Raw genomic sequence first — 24600 nt, forward strand, 5'->3', positions numbered from 1 at the left:
CGACAGTGCACATGGGAACTTATAGTGTTTCATTTTCCCTCATAGGAATATCTTGATCACGCGAAAAATTGTGATCCTTTCCAACCTGGATTCCACACGGCTCTTTTATTACTTCTCCATAAGCTGTCCTGGCCTTTCTCCTTTCGTTACTGCTTTCTCCAAATCGTTAATCAAGGCCCAGCAACTGAAGTTACGATTTGGATTCCTTAGGAAATGCCTTGATAAACAAGTGATGCCAAGATATATATATATATATATATATATATATATATATATATATATATATATATATATATATATATATATATATATATATATATATATATATATATATATATATATATATATATATATATATATATATATATATATATATATATATATATATATATATATATATATATATATATATTCCTATGAATCCACGGGGAAAATGAAACACGAAAAGTTCCCAAGTGCACTTTCGTGTAATAATCACATCATCAGGGGAGACACAAGAGATAAATATAACAATCAGTTGATATACATCGAAGAGACGAAGCTAGGACGCCATTTGGTAAACATTTGATTGTCCAAAACATGTTTGGACATGTTTGGCTAATATTTCCTATTAGCTAGGCTATGGGCCTGGCTAATAGGAAATAACTATTCGAATACTATGTACTCGAATACCCTTCGTCTCACGTTGGTGAGCAACGGGGTCTCCACCGGTCATTTCCCATTTCCCAGCAGGTATCAGCTGGTAGTCGAAAATCCTTTTTGTCACATCCATGAGCAATTCTGTCTTGACCAGTGATATCCCATCAAGCTCACATTAACTCTAGCTAGCATTTTACAGAACTTTTTCTACAAAGAAAGAAGTATTTGATCTCGATTATAAAGTATATACGAGCATTTTCATAGAATGCAAAATACCCTTTCACAGCTAGGGCCTGTACCCAGGACCTTTTGCATGGCAGTCGGAAATGCTAACCGTTTGGCTATGGTTGCTCTTAATAGGAAAATATCTATTTGATTACCAGTAATTGAATATCCCTTGTCTCACCTTCATAAGCAACAGGGTCTAGACCGGTCAAGTCCCATCAGGCTCATATTACCAGCAGCTAACATTGTATAGAACCTTCCTGTACAGACGAGGGGGTATATGAACACTTATATAGTGACCCATCCTGTTCTCAACCAAATCATTATGAAAGAATTAACAGCAGACGAAAGCAAAAGAAAATTCGTCCAAGAGACATCTAGCTCCCTAGCCCATTCCCCCCATCTCCCTTTAACGGTTACTGTTTCTTAGGCCAGTGTGTTGCCTATGATATGAGACGCTTGACGGTATTTCTTTTTTGACTTTGGCATTTAAATGATTTTATTGATTACTGGCACAAGATGAGGTGGACTCTCTCCGTGAAACACGTCATATTACAGAAGGAGGCAACATCAATCACGTGTCTTTCGATTGGGTCATTGTCTTGAAGGCTTGGACTACTCCGAGAAAGTCCTTAGTCTTCAAGTGGATTGCTAGTATAGACTCATTCAGAGAAAAAGCAGTTTTTCAGTGGAATGTAATATATGTGTTTATCTATAATATGATTCAATACCTGATCCTGACAACGTTTTTTCTTTTAGTTCACGATAATCTCTTTCAGCTATTGAAAGATTATCTCTTACACCCCTGAAATACACTACTTATAAATGATCCTTTGACTTTCCTAGATTGTTACTTCGTTAGAAGAGGTCAAATGATAGACCTACACGAAAGTATTGAACTAAGGCGGATTTGCTTTCCCAGATCATAATGATAGACGGGTCGTCCAGTACATCCTGGATACTTTGGTAAGGTTGTGGGATGTGTCTCACAGCCAGAAGGGACATCAGGGTTCCAGCGTAGCTCCGTGTTAACACCAACGTCATCATCATCCAAGATGCTAACAGGAACCTCTCCCACCATAGTTCTAGAGACGCTGAATAGTCTGTCGAGATATGAAACTCTGAAAAAATGCTAATTGGAATAAGCTATGTCAACAGCACTGTACAACAGCAAAAGCCTCAGATAAAGTTGACAAACATCATAATAAGCACCTAGACACAGAAGCCTATCCTTAGTGAGATATACTTGAACGTCACGCAAGCAACTAATTAAATGGTTTACAAATAATTTTGAATCTATGTTAAATCTGTATTTAGAAACAGCACAGGCATGAGATTCAGTGGATGTGAACTTTCTTAGTCTGTAACCTTGCACTACTTGGTTAACACAGGAGGCGACAATCATGTGTGGGGGAGATGTGAATGTGAAAGTCTTATTTTCTTCCATTTCAGCCATTTTGTTGTTTCCTGCTGGGCAGGTTTTACTCAGGAATGAAATCAAGTACGTATGAATATATATATATATATATATATATATATATATATATATATATATATATATATATATATATATATATATATATCTTTTTTTTTTTTTTTGCTTTGTCGCTGTCTCCCGCGTTTGCGAGGTAGCGCAAGGAAACAGACGAAAGAAATGGCCCAACCCCCCCCTATACACATGTATACACATACGTCCACACACGCAAATATACATACCTACACAGCTTTCCATGGTTTACCCCAGACGCTTCACATGCCCTGATTCAATCCACTGACCGCACGTCAACCCCGGTATACCACATCGCTCCAATTCACTCTATTCCTTGCCCTCCTTTCACCCTCCTGCATGTTCAGGCCCCGATCACACAAAATCTTCTTCACTCCATCTTTCCACCTCCAATTTGGTCTCCCTCTTCTCCTCGTTCCCTCCACCTCCGACACATATATCCTCTTGGTCAATCTTTCCTCACTCATTCTCTCCATGTGCCCAAACCATTTCAAAACACCCTCTTCTGCTCTCTCAACCACGCTCTTTTTATTTCCACACATCTCTCTTACCCTTACGTTACTCACTCGATCAAACCACCTCACACCACACATTGTCCTCAAACATCTCATTTCCAGCACATCCATCCTCCTGCGCACCACTCTATCCATAGCCCACGCCTCGCAACCATACAACATTGTTGGAACCACTATTCCTTCAAACATACCCATTTTTGCTTTCCGAGATAATGTTCTCGACTTCCACACATTCTTCAAGGCTCCCAGAATTTTCGCCCCCTCCCCCACCCTATGATCCACTTCCGCTTCCATGGTTTCATCCGCTGCCAGATCCACTCCCAGATATCTAAAACACTTCACTTCCTCCAGTTTTTCTCCATTCAAACTCACCTCCCAATTGACTTGACCCTCAACCCTACTGTACCTAATAACCTTGCTCTTATTCACATTTACTCTTAACTTTCTTCTTTCACACACTTTACCAAACTCAGTCACCAGTTTCTGCAGTTTCTCACATGAATCAGCCACCAGCGCTGTATCATCAGCGAAAAACAACTGACTCACTTCCCAAGCTCTCTCATCCCCAACAGACTTCATACTTGCCCCTCTTTCCAAAACTCTTGCATTCACCTCCCTAACAACCCCATCCATAAACAAATTAAACAACCATGGAGACATCACACACCCCTGGCGCAAACCTACATTCACTGAGAACCAATCACTTTCCTCTCTTCCTACACGTACACATGCCTTACATATATATATATATATATATATATATATATATATATATATATATATATATATATATATATATATATATATATATATATATATGTATATATCATTTTACTTTGTCGCTGTCTCCCGCGTTAGAGAGGTAGCGCAAGGAAACAGACGAAAAGTGGCCCAACCCTCCCACATACACGTGTATATACATACAAGACCACACAAGCAAATATACATACCTATACATCTCAACATATTCATATATATACACTTACAGACATATACATATATGCACATGTACATAGTTCATACTGTCTGCCTTTTTTCATTCCCGTTGCCACCACGCCAGACAGGAAAAAACAGCCCCCACCCCCCTCATGTGCGCGAGGTAGCGCTAGGAAAAGACAACAAAGGCCACATTCGTTAGCACTCAGTCTCTAGCTGTCATGTAATAATGCACCAGAACCACAGCTCCCTTTCCACATCCAGGCCCCACAGAACTTTCCATGGTTTACCCCAGACGCTTCACATGCCCTGATTCAATCCATTGACAGCACGTCGACCCCGGTATACCACATCATTCCAATTCACTCAATTCCTTTCACGCCTTTCACCCTCATGCATGTTCAGGCCCCGATCACTCAAAATCTTTTTCACTCCATCCATCCACCTCCAATTAGGTCTCCTACTTCTCGTTCCCTCCACTTCTGACACATATATCCTCTTGGTCAATTTTTCCTCACTCAATCTCTTCATGTGACCAAACCACTTCAAAACACTCTCTTCTGCTCTCTCACCGCACTCTTTTTATTACCACACATCTCTCTTACCCTATTATTACTTACTCGATGAAACGACCACAAACCACATATCATCCTCAAACATCTCATTTCTAGCACATCCAGAGCTCACACCTTGCAAACATATAACATTGTTGGAACCACTATTCCTTCAAATATACCCATTTTTGCTTTCCGAGATAATGTTCGCGAATTCAAAACATTCTTCAACGCTCCCAGAACTTTCGTCCCCTCCCCCACCTTATGATTCACTTCCGCTTCCATGGTTCCATCCACTGCCAAATCCAATCCAACATATCTAAAACACTTCTCTCAATTCAAAGATACCTCCCAGTTGAGTTGTCCCTCAACTCTACTGTACCTAATAACATTGCTCTTATTAACATTTACTCTCAGCTTTCTTCTTTCACACATTATACAAAACTCAGTCGCCAGCTTCTGCAGTTTCTCACACGAATCAGCCATCAGCGCTATATATCAGCAAACAACAACTGACTCACTTCCCAAGCTCTCTTATCCACAAAAGACTGCATACTTGCCCGTCTTTCCAAAACTCTTGCATTCACCTCCCTAACAACCCCATCCATAAACAAATTAAACAACCATGGAGAAATCACACATCCCTGCCGCAAGCCTACATTCACTGAGAACCAATCACTTGCCTCCCTTCCTACACGTACACATGCCTTACATCCTCGATAAAAACTTTTCACTGCTTCTAACAACTTGCCTCCCACACCATATATTCTTAATACCTTCCACAGAGCATCACTATCAACTCTATCATATGCCTTCTCTAGGCATATGATACATACAAATCCATTTGCTTTTCTAAGCATTTCTCAAATACATTCTTCAAAGCAAACACCTGATCCAAACAACCTCTACCACTTCTGAAACCATACTGCTCTTCCCCAATCTGATGCTCTGTACATTCCTTCACCCTCTCAATCAATACCCTCCCATATAATTTCCCAGGAATACTCAACAAACTTATGCTTCTGTAGTTTGAGCACCCACTTTTATCCTTTTTGCCTTTGTACAATGGCACAATGCAAGCATTTCGCCAATACCCAGGCACCTCACCATGAGTTATACATACATTATATAACCTTACTAACTAATCAACAATACAGTCATCCCCTTTTTTTTTAATAAATTGCACTGCAATACCATCCAAACCCGCTGCAATGCCGGCTTTCATCTTTTGCGAAGCTTTTACTACCTCTTCTCTATTTACCAAATCATTTTCCCAAACCCTATATATATATATATATATATATATATATATATATATATATATATATATATATATATATATATATAAGTGGTAGAGGATGTGTGGATCAGGTGTTTGCTTTGAAGAATGTATGTGAGAAATACTTAGAAAAGCAAATGGATTTGTATGTAGCATTTATGGATCTGGAGAAGGCATATGATAGAGTTGACAGAGATGCTCTGTGGAAGGTATTAAGAATGTATGGTGTGGGAGGAAAGTTGTTAGAAGCAGTGAAAAGTTTTTATCGAGGATGTAAGGCATGTGTACGTGTAGGAAGAGAGGAAAGTGATTGGTTCTCAGTGAATGTAGGTTTGCGGTAGGGGTGTGTGATGTCTCCATGGTTGTTTAATTTGTTTATGGATGGGGTTGTTAGGGAGGTAAATGCAAGAGTTTTGGAAAGAGGGGCAAGTATGAAGTCTGTTGGGGATGAGAGAGCTTGGGAAGTGAGTCAGTTGTTGTTCGCTGATGATACAGGGCTGGTGGCTGATTCATGTGAGAAACTGCAGAAGCTGGTGACTCAGTTTGGTAAAGTGTGTGGAAGAAGAAAGTTAAGAGTAAATGTGAATAAGAGCAAGGTTATTAGGTACAGTAGGGTTGAGGGTCAAGTCAATTGGGAGGTGAGTTTGAATGGAGAAAAACTGGAGGAAGAGAAGTGTTTTAGATATCTGGGAGTGGATCTGGCAGCGGATGGAACCATGGAAGCGGAAGTGGATCATAGGGTGTGGGAGGGGGCGAAAATTCTGGGGGCCTTGAAGAATGTGTGGAAGTCGAGAACATTATCTCGGAAAGCAAAAATGGGTATGTTTGAAGGAATAGTGGTTCCAACAATGTTGTATGGTTGCGAGGCGTGGGCTATGGATAGAGTTGTGCGCAGGAGGATGTATGTGCTGGAAATGAGATGTTTGAGGACAATGTGTGGTGTGAGGTGGTTTGATCGAGTGAGTAACGTAAGGGTAAGAGAGATGTGTGGAAATAAAAAGAGCGTGGTTGAGAGAGCAGAAGAGGGTGTTTTGAAGTGGTTTGGGCACATGGAGAGAATGAGTGAGGAAAGATTGACCAAAAGGATATATGTGTCGGAGGTGGAGGGAACGAGGAGAAGAGGGAGACCAAATTGGAGATGGAAAGATGGAGTGAAAAAGATTTTGTGTGATCGGGGCCTGAACATGCAGGAGGGTGAAAGGAGGGCAAGGAATAGAGTGAATTGGAGCGATGTGGTATACCGGGGTTGACGTGCTGTCAGTGGATTGAATCAAGGCATGTGAAGCGTCTGGGGTAAACCATGGAAAGCTGTATAGGTGTGTATATTTGCGTGTGTGGACGTGTGTATATGCATGTGTATGGGGGGGGGGGGTTGGGCCATTTCTTTCGTCTGTTTCCTTGCGCTACCTCGCAAACGCGGGAGACAGCGACAAAGTATGATAATAAAAAAAAAAATATATGTATATTGAAGGAATAATGGTTCCAACAATGTTGTATGGTTGTGAGGCCTGGTCTATGGATAGAATTGTGCGCAGGAAGGTGGATGTGCTGGGAATGAGATGTTTGAGGAAAATATAAGGTGTGAGGTACTTTGATCGAGTAAGTAATGTAAGGGTAAGAGAGATGTGTGGTAATAAAAAGAGTGTGGTTGAGAGAGCAGAAGAGGGTGTTTTGAAATGGTTTGGTCACATGGAGAGAATGAGTGTGGAAAGATTGACCAAGTGGATATATGTGTCACAGATGGAGGAAACAAGGAGAAGTAGGAGACCAAATTGGAGGTGGAAAGATGGAGTGAAAAAGTTTTTGAGCGATCGGGGCCTCAAAATGCAGGAGGGTGAAAGGCGTGCAAGGAATAGAGTGAATTGGATCGGTGTGGTATACCGGGGTCGACGTGTTGTCAATGGATTGAACCGAGGCAAGTGAAGCGTCTGGGGTAAACTATGAAGAGTTCTGTTGGGCCTGGATGTGGAAAGGGAGCTGTGGTTTCGGTGCATTATTACATGACAGCTAGAGACTAAGTGTGAACAAATGGGGCCTTTGTTGTCTTTTCCTAGCGCTACCTCGCACACATGAGGGGAGAGGGGGTGGTTAATCCATGTGTAGCTAGGTGGCGATGGGAATAAATAGAGGCAGACAGTATGAATTATATACTGGTGTGTATATGTATATGTCTCTGTGTGGATATATATGTATACATTGAGATGTATAGGTATGTATATTTGCGTGTGTGGACGTGTATGTATATACATGTGTATGTGGGTGGGTTGGGCCATTCTTTCGCCTGTTTCCTTGCGCTACCTCGCTAACGCGGGAGACAGCATCAGAGCAAAATAATGCTTTCCGAGATAATGCTTTCGAATTCCACACATTTTTCAACGCTCTTAGAATTTTCGCCCCCTCAAACCATCCTATGATTCACTTCCGCTTCCATGGTTCCATCCGCTGCCAAATGAGTGGGAGATTTATAAAAGAAAGAGGCAGGAGGTCAAGAGAAAGTTGCAAGATTGAAGGAGGATTTGGTAAACAGAGAAGAGGTAGTAAAAGCTTTGCGGAAGATGAAAGCCGGCAAGGTAGCGGGTTTGGATGGTATTGCTGTGGAATTTATTAAAAAAGGGGGTGACTGTATTGTTGACTGGTTGGTAAGGTTATTTAATGTATGTATGATTCACGGTGAGGTGCCTAAGGATTGGCGAAATGCTAGCATAGTGCCATTGTATAAAGGCAAAGGGGACAAAGGAGAGTGCTCAAATTACAGAGTTATAACTTTGATAAGTATTCCTGGGAAATTATATAGGAGGGTATTGATTGAAAGGGTGAAGGCATGTACAGAGCATCAGATTGGAGAAGAGATGTGTGATATCAAAAGTTTTAGATGATTTGGGGATCAGGTGTTTCTTTGAAGAATGTATGTGAGAAATACTTAGAAAAAAAATGGATTTGAATGTAGCTCTTATGGATCTAGAGAGGGCATATGATAGAGTTGATAGAGATGCTCTGTGGTAGGTATTAAGAACATATGGTGTCGGAAGAAAGATGTTAAAAGCAGTGAAAAGTTTTTATCAAGGTTGCAAGGCATGTGTACGTGTAGGAAGAGAGGAAAGTGATTGGTTCATAGTGAATATAGGTTTCCGGCAGGGGTGTGTGATGTCTCCATGGTTGTTTAATTTGTTTATGGATGGGGTTGTTAGGGTGGTAAATGCGAGAGTTTTGGAAAGAGGGGCAAGTATGCAGTCTGTTGTTGATGAGAGAGCTTAGGAAGTGAAACAGTTGTTGTTCGCTAATGATACAGCGCTGGTGGCTGATTCATGTGAGAAACTGCAGAAGCTGGTGACTGAGTTTGGTAAAGTGTGTGAAAGAAGAAAGTTGAGTGTAAATGTGAATAAGAGCAAGGTTATTAGGTACAGTAGGGTTGAGGGTTAAGTGAATTGGAAGGTAAGTTTGAATGGAGAAAGACTGGAGGAAGTAAAGTGTTTTAGATATCTGGGAGTGGATTTGGCAGCGGATGGAACCATGGAAGCGGAAGTGAATCATAGGATGGTTTGAGGGGGCGAAAATTCTAAGAGCGTTCAAAAATGTGTGGAAGTCGAAAGCATTATCTCGGAATGCAAAAATGGGTATGATTGAAGGAATAGTGGTTCCAACAATGTTGTATGGTTGCGAGGCGTGGGCTATGGATAGAGTTGTGCAGAGGAGGGTGGATGTGCTGGAAATGAGATGTTTGAGGACAATATGTAGTGTAATGTAGTTTGATCGAGTAAGTGATAATAGGGTAAGAGAGATGTGTGGTAATAAAAAGAGAGTGGTTGTGATAGCAGAAGAGGGTATTTTGAAATGGTTTGGTCACATGGAGAGAATGAGTGAGGAAAGATTGACCAAGAGGATATATGTGTCAGAGGTGGAGGATACGAGGAGAAGCGAGAGACCAAATTGGAGGTGGAAAGATGGAGTGAAATGGATTTTGAGTGATCGGCGCCTGAACATGCAGGAGAGTGAAAGGCGTTCAAGGAATAGAGTGAATTGGAACGAGGTGGTATACCGGGGTCGACGTGCCGTAAATGGATTGAACTTGGGCATGTGAAGCGTCTGCGATGAACCATGGAAAGTTCTGTGGGGCCTGGATGTGGAAAGAGAGCTGTGGTTTCGGTGCATTATTGCATGACCGCTAGAGACTGAGTGTGAACGAATGTGGCCTTTGTTGTCCTTGCCTAGCGCTACCTTGCACACATGAGGAGGAGGAGGTGTTTATTTAATGTGCGGCGGGGTAGCAATGGGAAATAATAAAGACAGACAGTATGAATTATCTACATACTTATATATGTATATGTCATTTTGTGTGTGTATATATATATATATATATATATATATATATATATATATATATATATATATATATATATATATATATATATGTATATATATATATATATATATATATATATATATATATATATATATATATATATATATATATATATATATATATATATATATAGTGAAATAGTGAAAGAAAATAGTGAAATTGGAAAAGATGTAGCTTAGACATTGAAGCTTATTGATACAGTGGTCAAATTGATGAGAACTACTATTGACGTTTGTGTAAATAAATTATACATTTCATTTTTCCATAACCAGAGGTTGAACCATTATGTGACATCCATTTTTTCATTTCATTTCAAGCTAGAAGTTTCAGTTTTCTAAATTGTTTCTTACATTTTTCATATGTATATATATGTATGTGTGTGTGTGTGTGTGTATATGTGCGTGTGTATGTGTATATATATGTATATATATGTATATATATGTGTATGTATGTGTATATTATCCCTGGGGATAGGGGTGAAAGAATACTTCCCACGCATTCCTCGCGTGTCGTAGAAAGCGACTAGAGGGGACGGCAGCGGGGGGCCAGAAATCCTACTCTCCTTGTATTTTTTTAACTTTCTAAAATGGGAAACAGAAGAAGGAGTCACGCGGGGAGTGCTCATCCTCCTCGAAGGCTCAGAGTGGGGTGCCTAAATGTGTGTGGATGTAACCAAGATGTGAAAAAAGGAGAGATAGGTAGTATGTTTGAGGAAAGGAACCTGGATGCTTTGGCTCTGAGTGAAACGAAGCTCAAGGGTAAAGGGGAAGAGTGGTTTAGGAATGTCTTGGGAGTAAAGTCAGGGGTTAGTGAGAAGACAAGAGCAAGGGAAGGAGTAGCAATACTCCTGAAACAGGAGTTGTGGGAGTATGTGATAGAATGTAAGAAAGTAAATTCTCGATTAATATGGGTAAAACTGAAAGTTGATGGAGAGAGATGGGTGATTATTGGTGCACATGCACCTGGGCATGAGAAGAAAGATCATGAGAGGCAAGTGTTTTGAGAGCAGCTGAATGAGTGTGTTAGTGGTTTTGATGCACGAGACCGGGTTATAGTGATGGGTGATTTGAATGCAAAGGTGAGTAATGTGGCAGTTGAGGGAATAATTGGTATACATGGGGTGTTCAGTGTTGTAAATGGAAATGGTGAAGAGCTTGTAGATTTATGTGCTGAAAAAGGACTGATGATTGGGAATACCTGGTTTAAAAAGCGAGATATACATAAGTATACTTATGTAAGTAGGAGAGATGGCCAGAGAGCGTTATTGGATTACGTATTAATTGACAGGCGTGCGAAAGAGAGACTTTTGGATGTTAATGTGCTGAGAGGTGCAACTGGAGGGATGTCTGATCATTATCTTGTGGAGGCGAAGGTGAAGATTTGTAGGGGTTTTCAGAAAAGAAGAGAAAATGTTGGGGTGAAGAGGGTGGTGAGAGTAAGTGAGCTTGGGAAGGAGACTTGTGTGAGGGAGTACCAGGAGAGACTGAGTACAGAATGGAAAAAGGTGAGAACAAAGGAGGTAAGGGTAGTGGGGGAGGAATGGGATGTATTTAGGGAAGCAGTAACGGCTTGCGAAAAGATGCTTGTGGCATATATATATATATATATATATATATATATATATATATATATATATATATATATATATATATATATATATATATATATATATATATATATATATATATATATATATATATATATATATATATATATATATATATATATATATATATATATATATATATATATATATATATATATATATATATATATATATATATATATATATATATATATATATATATATATATATATATATATATATATATATATATATATATATATATATATATATATATATATATATATATATATATATATATATATATATATATATATATATATATATATATATATATATATATATATATATATATATATATATATATATATATATATATATATATATATATATATATATATATATATATATATATATATATATATATATATATATATATATATATATATATATATATATATATATATATATATATATATATATATATATATATATATATATATATATATATATATATATATATATATATATATATATATATATATATATATATATATATATATATATATATATATATATATATATATATATATATATATATATATATATATATATATATATATATATATATATATATATATATATATATATATATATATATATATATATATATATATATATATATATATATATATATATATATATATATATATATATATATATATATATATATATATATATATATATATATATATATATATATATATATATATATATATATATATATATATATATATATATATATATATATATATATATATATATATATATATATATATATATATATATATATATATATATATATATATATATATATATATATATATATATATATATATATATATATATATATATATATATATATATATATATATATATATATATATATATATATATATATATATATATATATATATATATATATATATATATATGGGAATGTCTGGGGAGTAAAGTCAGGGGTTAGTGAGAGGACAAGAGCAAGGGAAGGAGTAGCAATACTCCTGAAACAGGAGTTGTGGGAGTATGTGATAGAATGTAAGAAAGTAAATTCTCGATTAATATGGGTAAAACTGAAAGTTGATGGAGAGAGGTGGGTGATTATTGGTGCATATGCACCCGGGCATGAGAAGAAAGATCATGAGAGGCAAGTGTTTTGGGAGCAGCTGAATGAGTGTGTTAGTGGATTGATGCACGAGACCGGGTTATAGTGATGGGTGATTTGAATGCAAAGGTGAGTAATGTGGCAGTTGAGGGAATAATTGGTATACATGGGGTGTTCAGTGTTGTAAATGGAAATGTTGAAGAGCTTGTAGATTTATGTGCTGAAAAATGACTGATGATCGGGAATACCTGGTTTAAAAAGCGAGATATACATAAGTATACTTATGTAAGTAGGAGAGATGGCCAGAGAGCGTTATTGGATTACGTATTAATTGACAGGCGTGCGAAAGAGAGACTTTTGGATGTTAATGTGCTGAGAGGTGCAACTGGAGGGATGTCTGATCATTATCTTGTGGAGGCGAAGGTGAAGATTTGTAGGGGTTTTCAGAAAAGAAGAGAAAATGTTGGGGTGAAGAGGGTGGTGAGAGTAAGTGAGCTTGGGAAGGAGACTTGTGTGAGGGAGTACCAGGAGAGACTGAGAACAGAATGGAAAAAGGTGAGAACAAAGGAGGTAAGGGTAGTGGGGGAGGAATGGGATGTATTTAGGGAAGCAGTAACGGCTTGCGAAAAGATGCTTGTGGCATGAGAAGCGTGGGAGGTAGGTTGATTAGAAAAGGAAGTGAGTGGTGGGATGAAGAAGTAAGATTATTAGTGAAAGAGAAGAGAGAGGCATTTGGACGATTCTTGCAGGGAAAAAGGCAAATGAGTGGGAGAGGTGTAAAAGAAAGAGGCAGGAGGTCAAGAGAAAGGTGCAAGATGTGAAAAAGAGGGCAAATGAGAGTTGGGGTGAGAGAGTATCATTAGATTTCAGGTAGAATAAAAGATGTTTTGGAAGGAGGTAAATAAAGTGCGTAAGACAAGGGAGAAAATAGGAACTTCAATGAAGGGGGCTTATGGGGAGGTGATAACAAGTAGTGGTGATGTGAGAAGGAGATGGAGTGAGCATTTTGAAGGTTTATTGAAATTGTTTGATGATAGAATGGCAGATAAATGGTGTTTTGGTCGAGGTGGTGTGCAAAGTGAGAGGGTTAGGGAAAATGATTTGGTAAATAGAGAAGAGGTAGTAAAAGCTTTACGGAAGATGAAATCAGGCAAGGCACAGGTTTGGATGGTATTGCAGTGGAATTCATTGAAAAAGGGGGTGACTGTATTGTTGACTGGGTGGTAAGGTTTTTTAATGTATGTATGATTCATGGTGAGGTGCCTGAGGATTGGCGGAATGCTTGCATAGTGCCATTGTACAAAGGCAAAGGGGATAAGAGTGAGTGCTCAAATTACAGAGGTATAAGTTTGTTGAGTATTCCTGGTAAATTATATGGGAGGGTATTGAATGAGAGGGTGAAGGCATGTACAGATCATCAGATTGGGGAAGAGCAGTGTGGCTTCAGAAGTGGTAGAGGATGTGTGAATCAGGTGTTTGTTTGAAGAATGTATGTGAGAAATGCTTAGAAAAACAAATGGATTTGTATGTAGCATTTATGGATCTGGAGAAGGCATATGATAGAGTTGATAGAGATGCTCTGTAGAAGGTACTAAGAATATATGGTGTGGGAGGCAAGTTGTTAGAAGAAGTGAAAAGTTTTTATCGAGGATGTAAGGCATGTGTACGTGTAGGAAGAGAGGAAAGTGATTGGTTCTCAGTGAATGTAGGTTTACGGAAGTGGTGTGTGATGTCTTCATGGTTGTTTAATATATTTATTGATGGGGTTGTTAGGGAGGTGAATGCAAAAGTTTTGTATATATCCCTTGGGATAGGGGAGAAAGAATTCCCTGCGTGTCGTAGAAGGTGACTAAAAGGGGATGGAGCGGGGGGCTGGATATCCTCCCCTCTCGTTTTTCTTTTAATTTTCCAAAAGAGGGAACAGAGAAGGGGGCCAGGTGAGGATATTCCCTCAAAGGCCCAGTCCTCTGTTCTTAACGCTACCTCGCTAACGTGGAAAATGGCGAATAGTTTGAAAGAAAAATGAAATATATATATATATATATATATATATATATATATATATATATATATATATATATATATATATATATATATATATATATATATATATATATATATTTTTTTTTTTTTTTTTTTTTTTATACTTTGTCGCTGTCTCCCGCGTTTGCGAGGTAGCGCAAGGAAACAGACGAAAGAAATGGCCCAACCCCCCCCATACACATGTACATACACACGTCCACACACGCAAATATACATACCTACACAGCTTTCCATGGTTTACCCCAGACGCTTCACATGCCTTGATTCACTCCACTGACAGCACGTCAACCCCTGTATACCACATCGCTCCAATTCACTCTATTCCTTGCCCTCCTTTCACCCTCCTGCATGTTCAGGCCCCGATCACACAAAATCTTTTTCACTCCATCTTTCCACCTCCAATTTGGTCTCCCTCTTCTCCTCGTTCCCTCCACCTCCGACACATATATCCTCTTGGTCAATCTTTCCTCACTCATTCTCTCCATGTGCCCAAACCATTTCAAAACACCCTCTTCTGCTCTCTCAACCACGCTCTTTTTATTTCCACACATCTCTCTTACCCTTACGTTACTTACTCGATCAAACCACCTCACACCACACATTGTCCTCAAACATCTCATTTCCAGCACATCCATCCTCCTGCGCACAACTCTATCCATAGCCCACGCCTCGCAACCATACAACATTGTTGGAACCACTATTCCTTCAAACATACCCATTTTTGCTTTCCGAGATAATGTTCTCGACTTCACACATTTTTCAAGGCTCCCAAAATTTTCGCCCCCTCCCCCACCCTATGATCCACTTCCGCTTCCATGGTTCCATCCGCTGACAGATCCACTCCCAGATATCTAAAACACTTCACTTCCTCCAGTTTTTCTCCATTCAAACTCACCTCCCAATTGACTTGACCCTCAACCCTACTGTACCTAATGACCTTGCTCTTATTCACATTTACTCTTAACTTTCTTCTTCCACACACTTTACCAAACTCAGTCACCAGCTTCTGCAGTTTCTCACATGAATCAGCCACCAGCGCTGTATCATCAGCGAACAACAACTGACTCACTTCCCAAGTTCTCTCATCCCCAACAGACTTCATACTTGCCCCTCTTTCCAGGACTCTTGCATTTACCTCCCTAACAACCCCATCCATAAACAAATTAAACAACCATGGAGACATCACACACCCCTGGCGCAAACCTACATTCACTGAGAACCAATCACTTTCCTCTCTTCCTACACGTACACATGCCTTACATCCTCGATAAAAACTTTTCACTGCTTCTAACAACTTGCCTCCCACACCATATATTCTTAATACCTTCCACAGAGCATCTCTATCAACTCTATCATATGCCTTCTCCAGATCCATAAATGCTACATACAAATCCATTTGCTTTTCTAAGTATTTCTCACATACATTCTTCAAAGCAAACACCTGATCCACACATCCTCTACCACTTCTGAAACCGCACTGCTCTTCCCCAATCTGATGCTCTGTACATGCCTTCACCCTCTCAATCAATACCCTCCCATATAATTTACCAGGAATACTCAACAAACTTATACCTCTGTAATTTGAGCACTCACTCTTATCCCCTTTGCCTTTGTACAATGGCACTATGCACGCATTCCGCCAATCCTCAGGCACCTCACCATGAGTCATACATACATTAAATAACCTTACCAACCAGTCAACAATACAGTCACCCCCTTTTTTAATAAATTCCACTGCAATACCATCCAAACCTGCTGCCTTGCCGGCTTTCATCTTCCGCAAAGCTTTTACTACCTCTTCTCTGTTTACCAAATCATTTTCCCTAACCCTCTCACTTTGCACACCACCTCGACCAAAACACCCTATATCTGCCACTCTGTCATCAGACACATTCAACAAACCTTCAAAATACTCATTCCATCTCCTTCTCACATATATATATATATATATATATATATATATATATATATATATATATATATATATATATATATATATATATATATATATATATATATATATATATATATATATATATATATATATGTTTATGTGAGAAGGACATAGAGTGAGTATTTTTAATGTTTATTGAATGTGTTTGATGATAGAGTGGCAGATATAGGGTGTTTTGGTCGAGGTGGTGTGCAAAGTGAGAGGGTTAGGGAAAACGATTTGGTAAACAGAGAAGAGGTAGTAAAAGCTTTGCGGAGGATGAAAGCCGGCAAGGCAGCGGGTTTGGATGGTATTGCAGTGGAATTTATTAAGAAAGGGGGTGACTGTATTGATGACTGGTTGGTAGGGTTATTTAATGTTTGTATGATTCATGGTGAGGTGCCTGAGGATTGGCGGAATGCGTGCATAGTGCCATTGTACAAAGGCAAAGTGGATAAGAGTGATTGTTCAAATTACAGAGGTATTAGTTTGTTGAGTATTCCTGGTAAATTATATGGGAAGGTGTTGATTGAGAGGGTGAAGGCATTTATAGAGCATTGGATCAGGGAAGAGCAGTGTAGTTTCAGAAGTGTCAGAGGATATGTGGATCAGGTGTTTCCTTTGAAGAATGTATGTGAGAAATACTTAGAAAAGCAAATGGATTTGTATGTAGCATTTATGGATCTGGAGAAGGCATATGATAGAGTTGATAGAGATGCTCTGTGGAAGGCACTAAGAATATATCGTGTGGGAGGCAAGTTGTTAGAAGTGAAAAGTTTTTATCGAGGATGTAAGGCATGTGTACGTGTAGGAGGAGACGAAAGTGATTGGTTCTCAGTGAATGTAGGTTTACGGCAGGGGTGTGTGATGTCTCCATGGTTGTTTAATATGTTTATTGATGGGGTTGTTAGGGAGGTGAATGCAAGAATTTTGGAAAGAGGGGCAAGTATGCAGTCTGTTGTGGATGAGAGAGCTTATGAAGTGAGTCAGTTATTGGTCGCTGATGATACAGCGATGGTGGCCGATTCATGTGAGAAACTGCAGAAGCTGGTGACTGAGTTTGGTAAAGAGTGTGAAAGAAGAAAGTTGAGAGTAAATATGAATAACAGCAAGGTTATTAGGTACAATAGGCTTGAGGGTCAAGTCAATTGGAAGGTAGGCTTGAATGGAAAAAAAACTGGAAGAAGTAAAGTGTTTTAGATATCTGGGAGTGGATCTGGCAGGGGATGGAACCATGGAAGCGGAAGTGAATCATAGGGTGGGGAAGGGGGCGAAAATCCTGGGAGCCTTGAAGAATGTTTGGAAGTCGAGAACATTATCTTGGAAAGCGAAAATGGGTATGTTTGAAGGATTAGTGGTTCCAACAATGGTGTATGGTTGCGAGGCGTCGGCTATGGATAGACTTGTGCGCAGGAGGGTGGATATGCTGGAAATGAGATGTTTGAGGACAACATATGGTGTGAGGTGGTTTGATCGAGTAAATAATGTAAGGGTAAAAGAGATGTGTGTAAATAAAAAGAGCGTGGTTGAGAGAGCAGAAGAGTGTGTTTTGAAATGGTTTGGGCACATGGAGAGAATGAGTGAGGAAAGATTGACCAAGAGGATATATGTGTCGGAGGTGGAGGGCACGAGGAGAAGTGGGAGACCAAATTGGAGGTCGAAAGATGGAGTGAAAAAGATTTTGAGTGATCAGGGCCTGAACATGGAGGAGGGTGAACGGCGGGTAAGGAATAAGGTGAATTGGATCGATATGGTATACCGGGGTCGACGTGCTGTCAATGGATTGAATCAGGGCATGTGAAGCGTCTGGGGTAAACAATGGAAAGTTGTGTGGGGACTGGATGTGGAAAGGGAGCCGCGGTCTCGGGCATTATTGCATGACAGCTGGAGACTGAGTGTGAGCGAATGTGGCCTTTGTTGTCTTTTCCTGGCGCTGCCTCGCGCACATGAGGGGGAGGGGGTTGTTATTCCGTTTGTGGCGGCGTGGCGTTGGGGTTGAGTAGGGGCAGACAGTGTGAATTGTGTGCATGTGTGTATATGTGTGTGTCTGTGTGTGTATATATGTGTGTACGTTGGGATATGTGGGTGTGTATGTTTGCGTGTGTGGACGTGTTTGTGTGTGTTTGTGTGGGGGTGGGTTGGGCCATTTCTTTCGTCTGCTTCCTTGCGCTACCTCGCAGGCGCGGGAGACAGCGACAAAGCAAAATAATAATAATAATAATAATAATAATATATATATACACATATATATATATATATATATATATATATATATATATATATATATATATATATATATATATATATATATATATATATATATATATATATATATATATATATATATATATGAGTTTGAATGGAGAAAAACTGGAGGAAGTGAAGTGTTTTAGATATCTGGGAGTGGATCTGTCAGCGGATGGAACCATGGAAGCGGAAGTGGATCATAGGGTGGGGGAGGGGGCGAAAATTTTGGGAGCCTTGAAAAATGTGTGGAAGTCGAGAACATTATCTCGGAAAGCAAAAATGGGTATGTTTGAAGGAATAGTGGTTCCAACAATGTTGTATGGTTGCGAGGCGTGGGCTATGGATAGAGTTGTGCGCAGGAGGATGGATGTGCTGGAAATGAGATGTTTGAGGACAATGTGTGGTGTAAGGTGGTTTGATCGAGTAAGTAACGTAAGGGTAAGAGAGATGTGTGGAAATAGAAAGAGCGTGGTTGAGAGAGCAGAAGAGGGTGTTTTGAAATGGTTTGGGCACATGGAGAGAATGAGTGAGGAAAGATTGACCAAGAGGATATATGTGTCGGAGGTGGAGGGAACGAGGAGAAGAGGGAGACCAAATTGGAGGTGGAAAGATGGAGTGAAAAAGATTTTGTGTGATCGGGGCCTGAACATGCAGGAGGGTGTAAGGAGGGCAAGGAATAGAGTGAATTGGAGCGATGTGGTATACAGGGGTTGACGTGCTGTCAGTGGATTGAATCAAGGCATGTGAAGCGTCTGGGGTAAACCATGGAAAGCTGTGTAGGTATGTATATTTGCGTGTGTGGACGTGTGTATGTACATGTGTATGGGGGGGGGGGTTGGGCCATTTCTTTCGTCTGTTTCCTTGCGCTACCTCGCAAATGCGGGAGACAGCGACAAAGTATAAAAAAAAAAAAAAAAAAAATATATATATATACATATATATATAGTATATATGATTAACTATTGTAGTTTACCTTGTTGTAACAACACACGAATATAATCATACACCATATTCGATGCCTTGTCTGTGTTGGCATTAGACGTTAATCCGGAATAAGAAGACAAGAGCAACACTATCGCCAGTACTATCAACAACGTCGTCAGGATGGCCACCCACACCAGGGGCTTGAGGGGCAGGAGGAAGCCCCATGGGTCTACCTCTGGCCTCCCTCGTCTGGCTATGACTCTGTGGTCGTCCAACATTACTGGCCTGGTAAAGTCCACCATTTCTTCACGAGGGCTCCTGGCACTGAACGGACCGAGACCAAAATCCACTTCCTATGCGGAGAAAGATGAAGATATATAAAGATCTTTGAGATTTGGCGACTAAAAAACTGTGAAAGGTTTATGGAGAAGTAAATCAATCTTATGAAGGATAAAGTTCATTAGACCCTCGGGAAGATATCGCCGCTAGGTAAGGGAACAATTTTGAGGCACTTTGCGATGGATACTGTTCTTTTCATGTGTACACACTGACAGTGAGAGCGGAGGTACGTACATGACCTAGGTACCAGCAGCAATGAATCGGATGGACGTTTTGATGAGCGTTCTCCTCTAGAGTGGTTACGTTGGTGTACATTGGACGTAACAAGTGTCGGAATATTAAAAATATATCAAAAATCTAATTCATCTCTAAAGATGTGTTATATGGTCTAAGGTGCATGCAAACCTGTCCCAAGGAATGAAATTGTAATAATATAGGCAAAAATGCAAACTCGGTATCACCAGAAAGTGTATATTTAAAGACCTGTTTATATAATATTTACAAAGACGATTAAACACAAATATTTTTTGCATTGGTAACGACAGGAGGTCATCTATTACTATTTCATTTTCATAGTATCATAGAATAATTAATTAGAAATAAAGATATGTGAAAGAAATTAGAATTCAAGAACAGAGTCACAAATTAACCATCATCATAAAGATGGACGTTCAGGTGGATGAACGTACCTCACTCATCTTGAGAGAACCGAGAGTGACTTCCCCCCTCGTTCATGAACCCGTTAACTGATACGTGTGAGCCTTAATGTTGGTCTTAAGTCACATTCTATCTACAGCTTACCTTCCTACCTACCATACCAACCATGCCGGTCCAGGAACCATTCTTCATTTTGTTTCCCCAAGAGCCATCAGGAGGCCGGACGTACTTGTACCTGGTGAGGAACGACTTGTGAAGCTCTGCTCTGATGGTGGCTAATACCTCACAGTGTTGCGGGTTGGGCAAACATGGTTAGAACTCGTGGCATGAAGGGTTCTCCTGGTTGGGCGATATATGAGTTGTGAGGTACTATTTGGCTGCATGTCTATGGTCCGTATTATTCGCTTGGTGTAGGTGAGAACGAGATGTGAGTACCAATGTGGGTGTCGGTAAATGTGACGTGTTTATTAGGTCAGAAAACAATTTCATGAGTTAAATTTAATTTTGTTTTGATTTGCTGGACTTACAGCTTTTCTTCTGCTGTTGCTACTTCCGAGGCTGTTTCAGATTTCATTGTCGTTTGAATAACATTTGCAACACTTACTAATACAGCTAAATTTCTTCAATTAGACATACAAATACCTTTATAAGCATTGATAAAACGCATTCACGAACATTTTTGGATACACAACTACATATACACCCACCAAACCATTCACACACAGACACACACACAGACACACACACACACACACACACACACACACACACACACACACGCGCGCGCGCGCGCGCGTAAGTGCATGCATGCACGAATTCAAGAGATTGTATAAGTAGAAAATATTCAAGAGATGTGCTTCACAAATATAAAACTCCTTCCTTTTGACAGTATGATAAGGGTGACTATTTCTTTCATGTATTTGCAAGAATTTGTGCGTCTGTACGTTCTTCTTTCATGGCCGGAACCTAAATTTTGGGTGTAGTTACTTCAGAATAAAAGAATGATTTTAAGATACACTATGGTGGCCTTGAAGGCAGAGGTCGCTTTCCAAAAGCCATTTCGACTATACTGCAAATATTCCACTGCACTCATTAGAAATAGGCTCTCTAACAGATTGAAATTTCAATGGAGACATCTCAGGTATATGAGTAATGAGAACGTTAAATGCTTACTAGATTATCAGCATTATATGAAGGATTACAGAGGAATTACAAATCTGATTAATATGATGAAAAATCATGTTTGTATTATCGAAGTGATAGGGACTTTATTTTTAGATAAACATATCAGAAGTTGATTTAAGTTTTGTTTATTCATATATCACTTAAAAATGAGCTGTAATGGTGATCAGTAAAGTACCTTCGTATAACGATCACCTATCGGTGGCAAAACCTTTCCAAATAATTTTGGGGATAATGATAATAATAACTTTTTACTTAAAGTATTTCATCTGCTTCACTCACATTTTTGTCATGAGACTTAAATTAACTACAACAAAAACCTCCTCACGTGAAATTCATTGTGTTGGCCATTATCTCAAGTAAATGTACCATTGGACCTTCAAATATTTGCGAGGGAGACACAATATCATCTTCCTTGACCAGACCAGCATGTGGTAGGAATTCTTCTGCCGCCACGGCCAAGTTGGGTCGGTGAAACAACCTGTAGGAAGACATGATGTCAGGAAGGTTACGGACTGACACATACACTATCACAGGAAAAAATGAGAGAATATATAAATTATTCATCCTTCCATTTTCTGTTACACCTGTATCAAATTCTCACCCTTCATCCCCACCTTGGCTGAGCCACAGGCTCTTTTACCCAATGATAACTTCTTCTGTTATGGATATATATATATATATATATATATATATATATATATATATATATATATATATATATATATATATATATATATATATATATATATATATATATATATATATATATGGGAGGGTATTGATTGAGAGGGTGAAGGCATGTACAGAGAATCAGATTGGGGAAGAGCAGTGTGGTTTCAGAAGTGGTAGAGGATGTGTGGATCAGGTGTTTGCTTTGAAGAATGTATGTGAGAAATACTTAGAAAAGCAAATGGATTTGTATGTAGCATTTATGGATCTGGAGAAGGCATATGATAAAGTTGATAGAGATGCTCTGTGGAAGGTACTACGAATATATGGTGTGGGAGGCAAGTTGTTAGAAGCAGTGAAAAGTTTTTATCGAGGATGTAAGGCATGTGTACGTGTAGGAAGAGAGGAAAGTGATTGGTTCTCAGTGAATGTAGGTTTGCGGCAGGGGTGTGTGATGTCTCCATGGTTGTTTAATTTGTTTATGGATGGGGTTGTTAGAGAGGTGAATGCAAGAGTTTTGGAAAGAGGGGCAAGTATGAAGTCTGTTGGGGATGAGAGAGCTTGGGAAGTGAGTCAGTTGTTGTTCGCTGATGATACAGCGCTGGTGGCTGATTCATGTGAGAAACTGCAGAAGCTGGCGACTGAGTTTGTTAAAGTGTGTGAAAGAAGAGAGTTAAGAGTAAATGTGAATAAGAGCAAGGTTATTAGGTACAGTAGGGTTGAGGGTCAAGTCAATTGGGAGGTGAGTTTGAATGGAGAAAAACTGGAGGAAGTGAAGTGTTTTAGATATCTGGGAGTGGATCTGGCAGCGGATGGAACCATGGAAGCGGAAGTGGATCATAGGGTGGGGGAGGGGGCGAAAATTCTGGGGGCCTTGAAGAATGTGTGGAAGTCGAGAACATTATCTCGGAAAGCAAAAATTGGTATGTTTGAAGGAATAGTGGTTCCAACAATGTTGTATGGTTGCGAGGCGTGGGCTATGGATAGAGTTGTGCGCAGGAGGATGGATGTGCTGGAAATGAGATGTTTGAGGACAATGTGTGGTGTGAGGTGGTTTGATCGAGTGAGTAACGTAAGGGTAAGAGAGATGTGTGGAAATAAAAAGAGCGTGGTTGAGAGAGCAGAAGAGGGTGTTTTGAAGTGGTTTGGGCACATGGAGAGAATGAGTGAGGAAAGATTGACCAAGAGGATATATGAGTCGGAGGTGGAGGGAACGAGGAGAAGAGGGAGACCAAATTGGAGGTGGAAAGATGGAGTGAAAAAGATTTTGTGTGATCGGGGCCTGAACATGCAGGAGGGTGAAAGGAGGGCAAGGAATAGAGTGAATTGGAGCGATGTGGTATACTGGGGTTGACGTGCTGTCAGTGGATTGAATCAAGGCATGTGAAGCGTCTGGGGTAAACCATGGAAAGCTGTGTAGGTATGTATATTTGCGTGTGTGGACGTATGTATATACATGTGTATGGGGGGGGGGGTTGGGCCATTTCTTTCGTCTGTTTCCTTGCGCTACCTCGCAAACGCGGGAGACAGCGACAAAGTATAATAAAATAAAATAATATATATATGAAGTCTGTTGTGGATGAGAGAGCTTGGGAAGTGAGTCAGTTGTTGTTCGCTGGTGGCTGATTCATGTGAGAAACTGCAGAAGCTGGTGACTGAGTTTGGTAAAGTGTGTGAAAGAAGAAAGTTAAGAGTAAATGTGAATAAGAGCAAGGTTATCACGTACAATAGGGTTGAGGGTCAAGTCAATTGGGAGGTAAGTTTGAATGGAGAAAAACTGTAGGAAGTAAAGTGTTTTAGATATCTGGGAGTGGATCTGGCAGCGGATGGAACCATGG

The 24600-nt window shown here is 39.4% G+C and overlaps 1 protein-coding gene across 1 annotated transcript in view; it reads right to left on the minus strand.

Annotated features, from left to right (window-relative positions):
* The window catches only part of LOC139753923 (glutamate receptor-like), a 67487-nt gene that overhangs the window by 32640 nt on the left and 10247 nt on the right, over positions 1–24600 (minus strand). Inside the window, exons 6-9 of the mRNA XM_071670881.1 lie at positions 22419–22571; positions 21053–21143; positions 19962–20265; positions 1750–1967 (exon numbers count right to left, since the gene is read on the minus strand). Of these exons, the coding sequence (XP_071526982.1) occupies positions 1750–1967; positions 19962–20265; positions 21053–21143; positions 22419–22571 (766 nt within the window). The remainder of the gene's footprint in view (positions 1–1749; positions 1968–19961; positions 20266–21052; positions 21144–22418; positions 22572–24600) is intronic.

This window comes from Panulirus ornatus, chromosome 16, assembly GCF_036320965.1.
Source record: "Panulirus ornatus isolate Po-2019 chromosome 16, ASM3632096v1, whole genome shotgun sequence".
Classification (NCBI taxonomy): domain Eukaryota; kingdom Metazoa; phylum Arthropoda; class Malacostraca; order Decapoda; family Palinuridae; genus Panulirus; species Panulirus ornatus.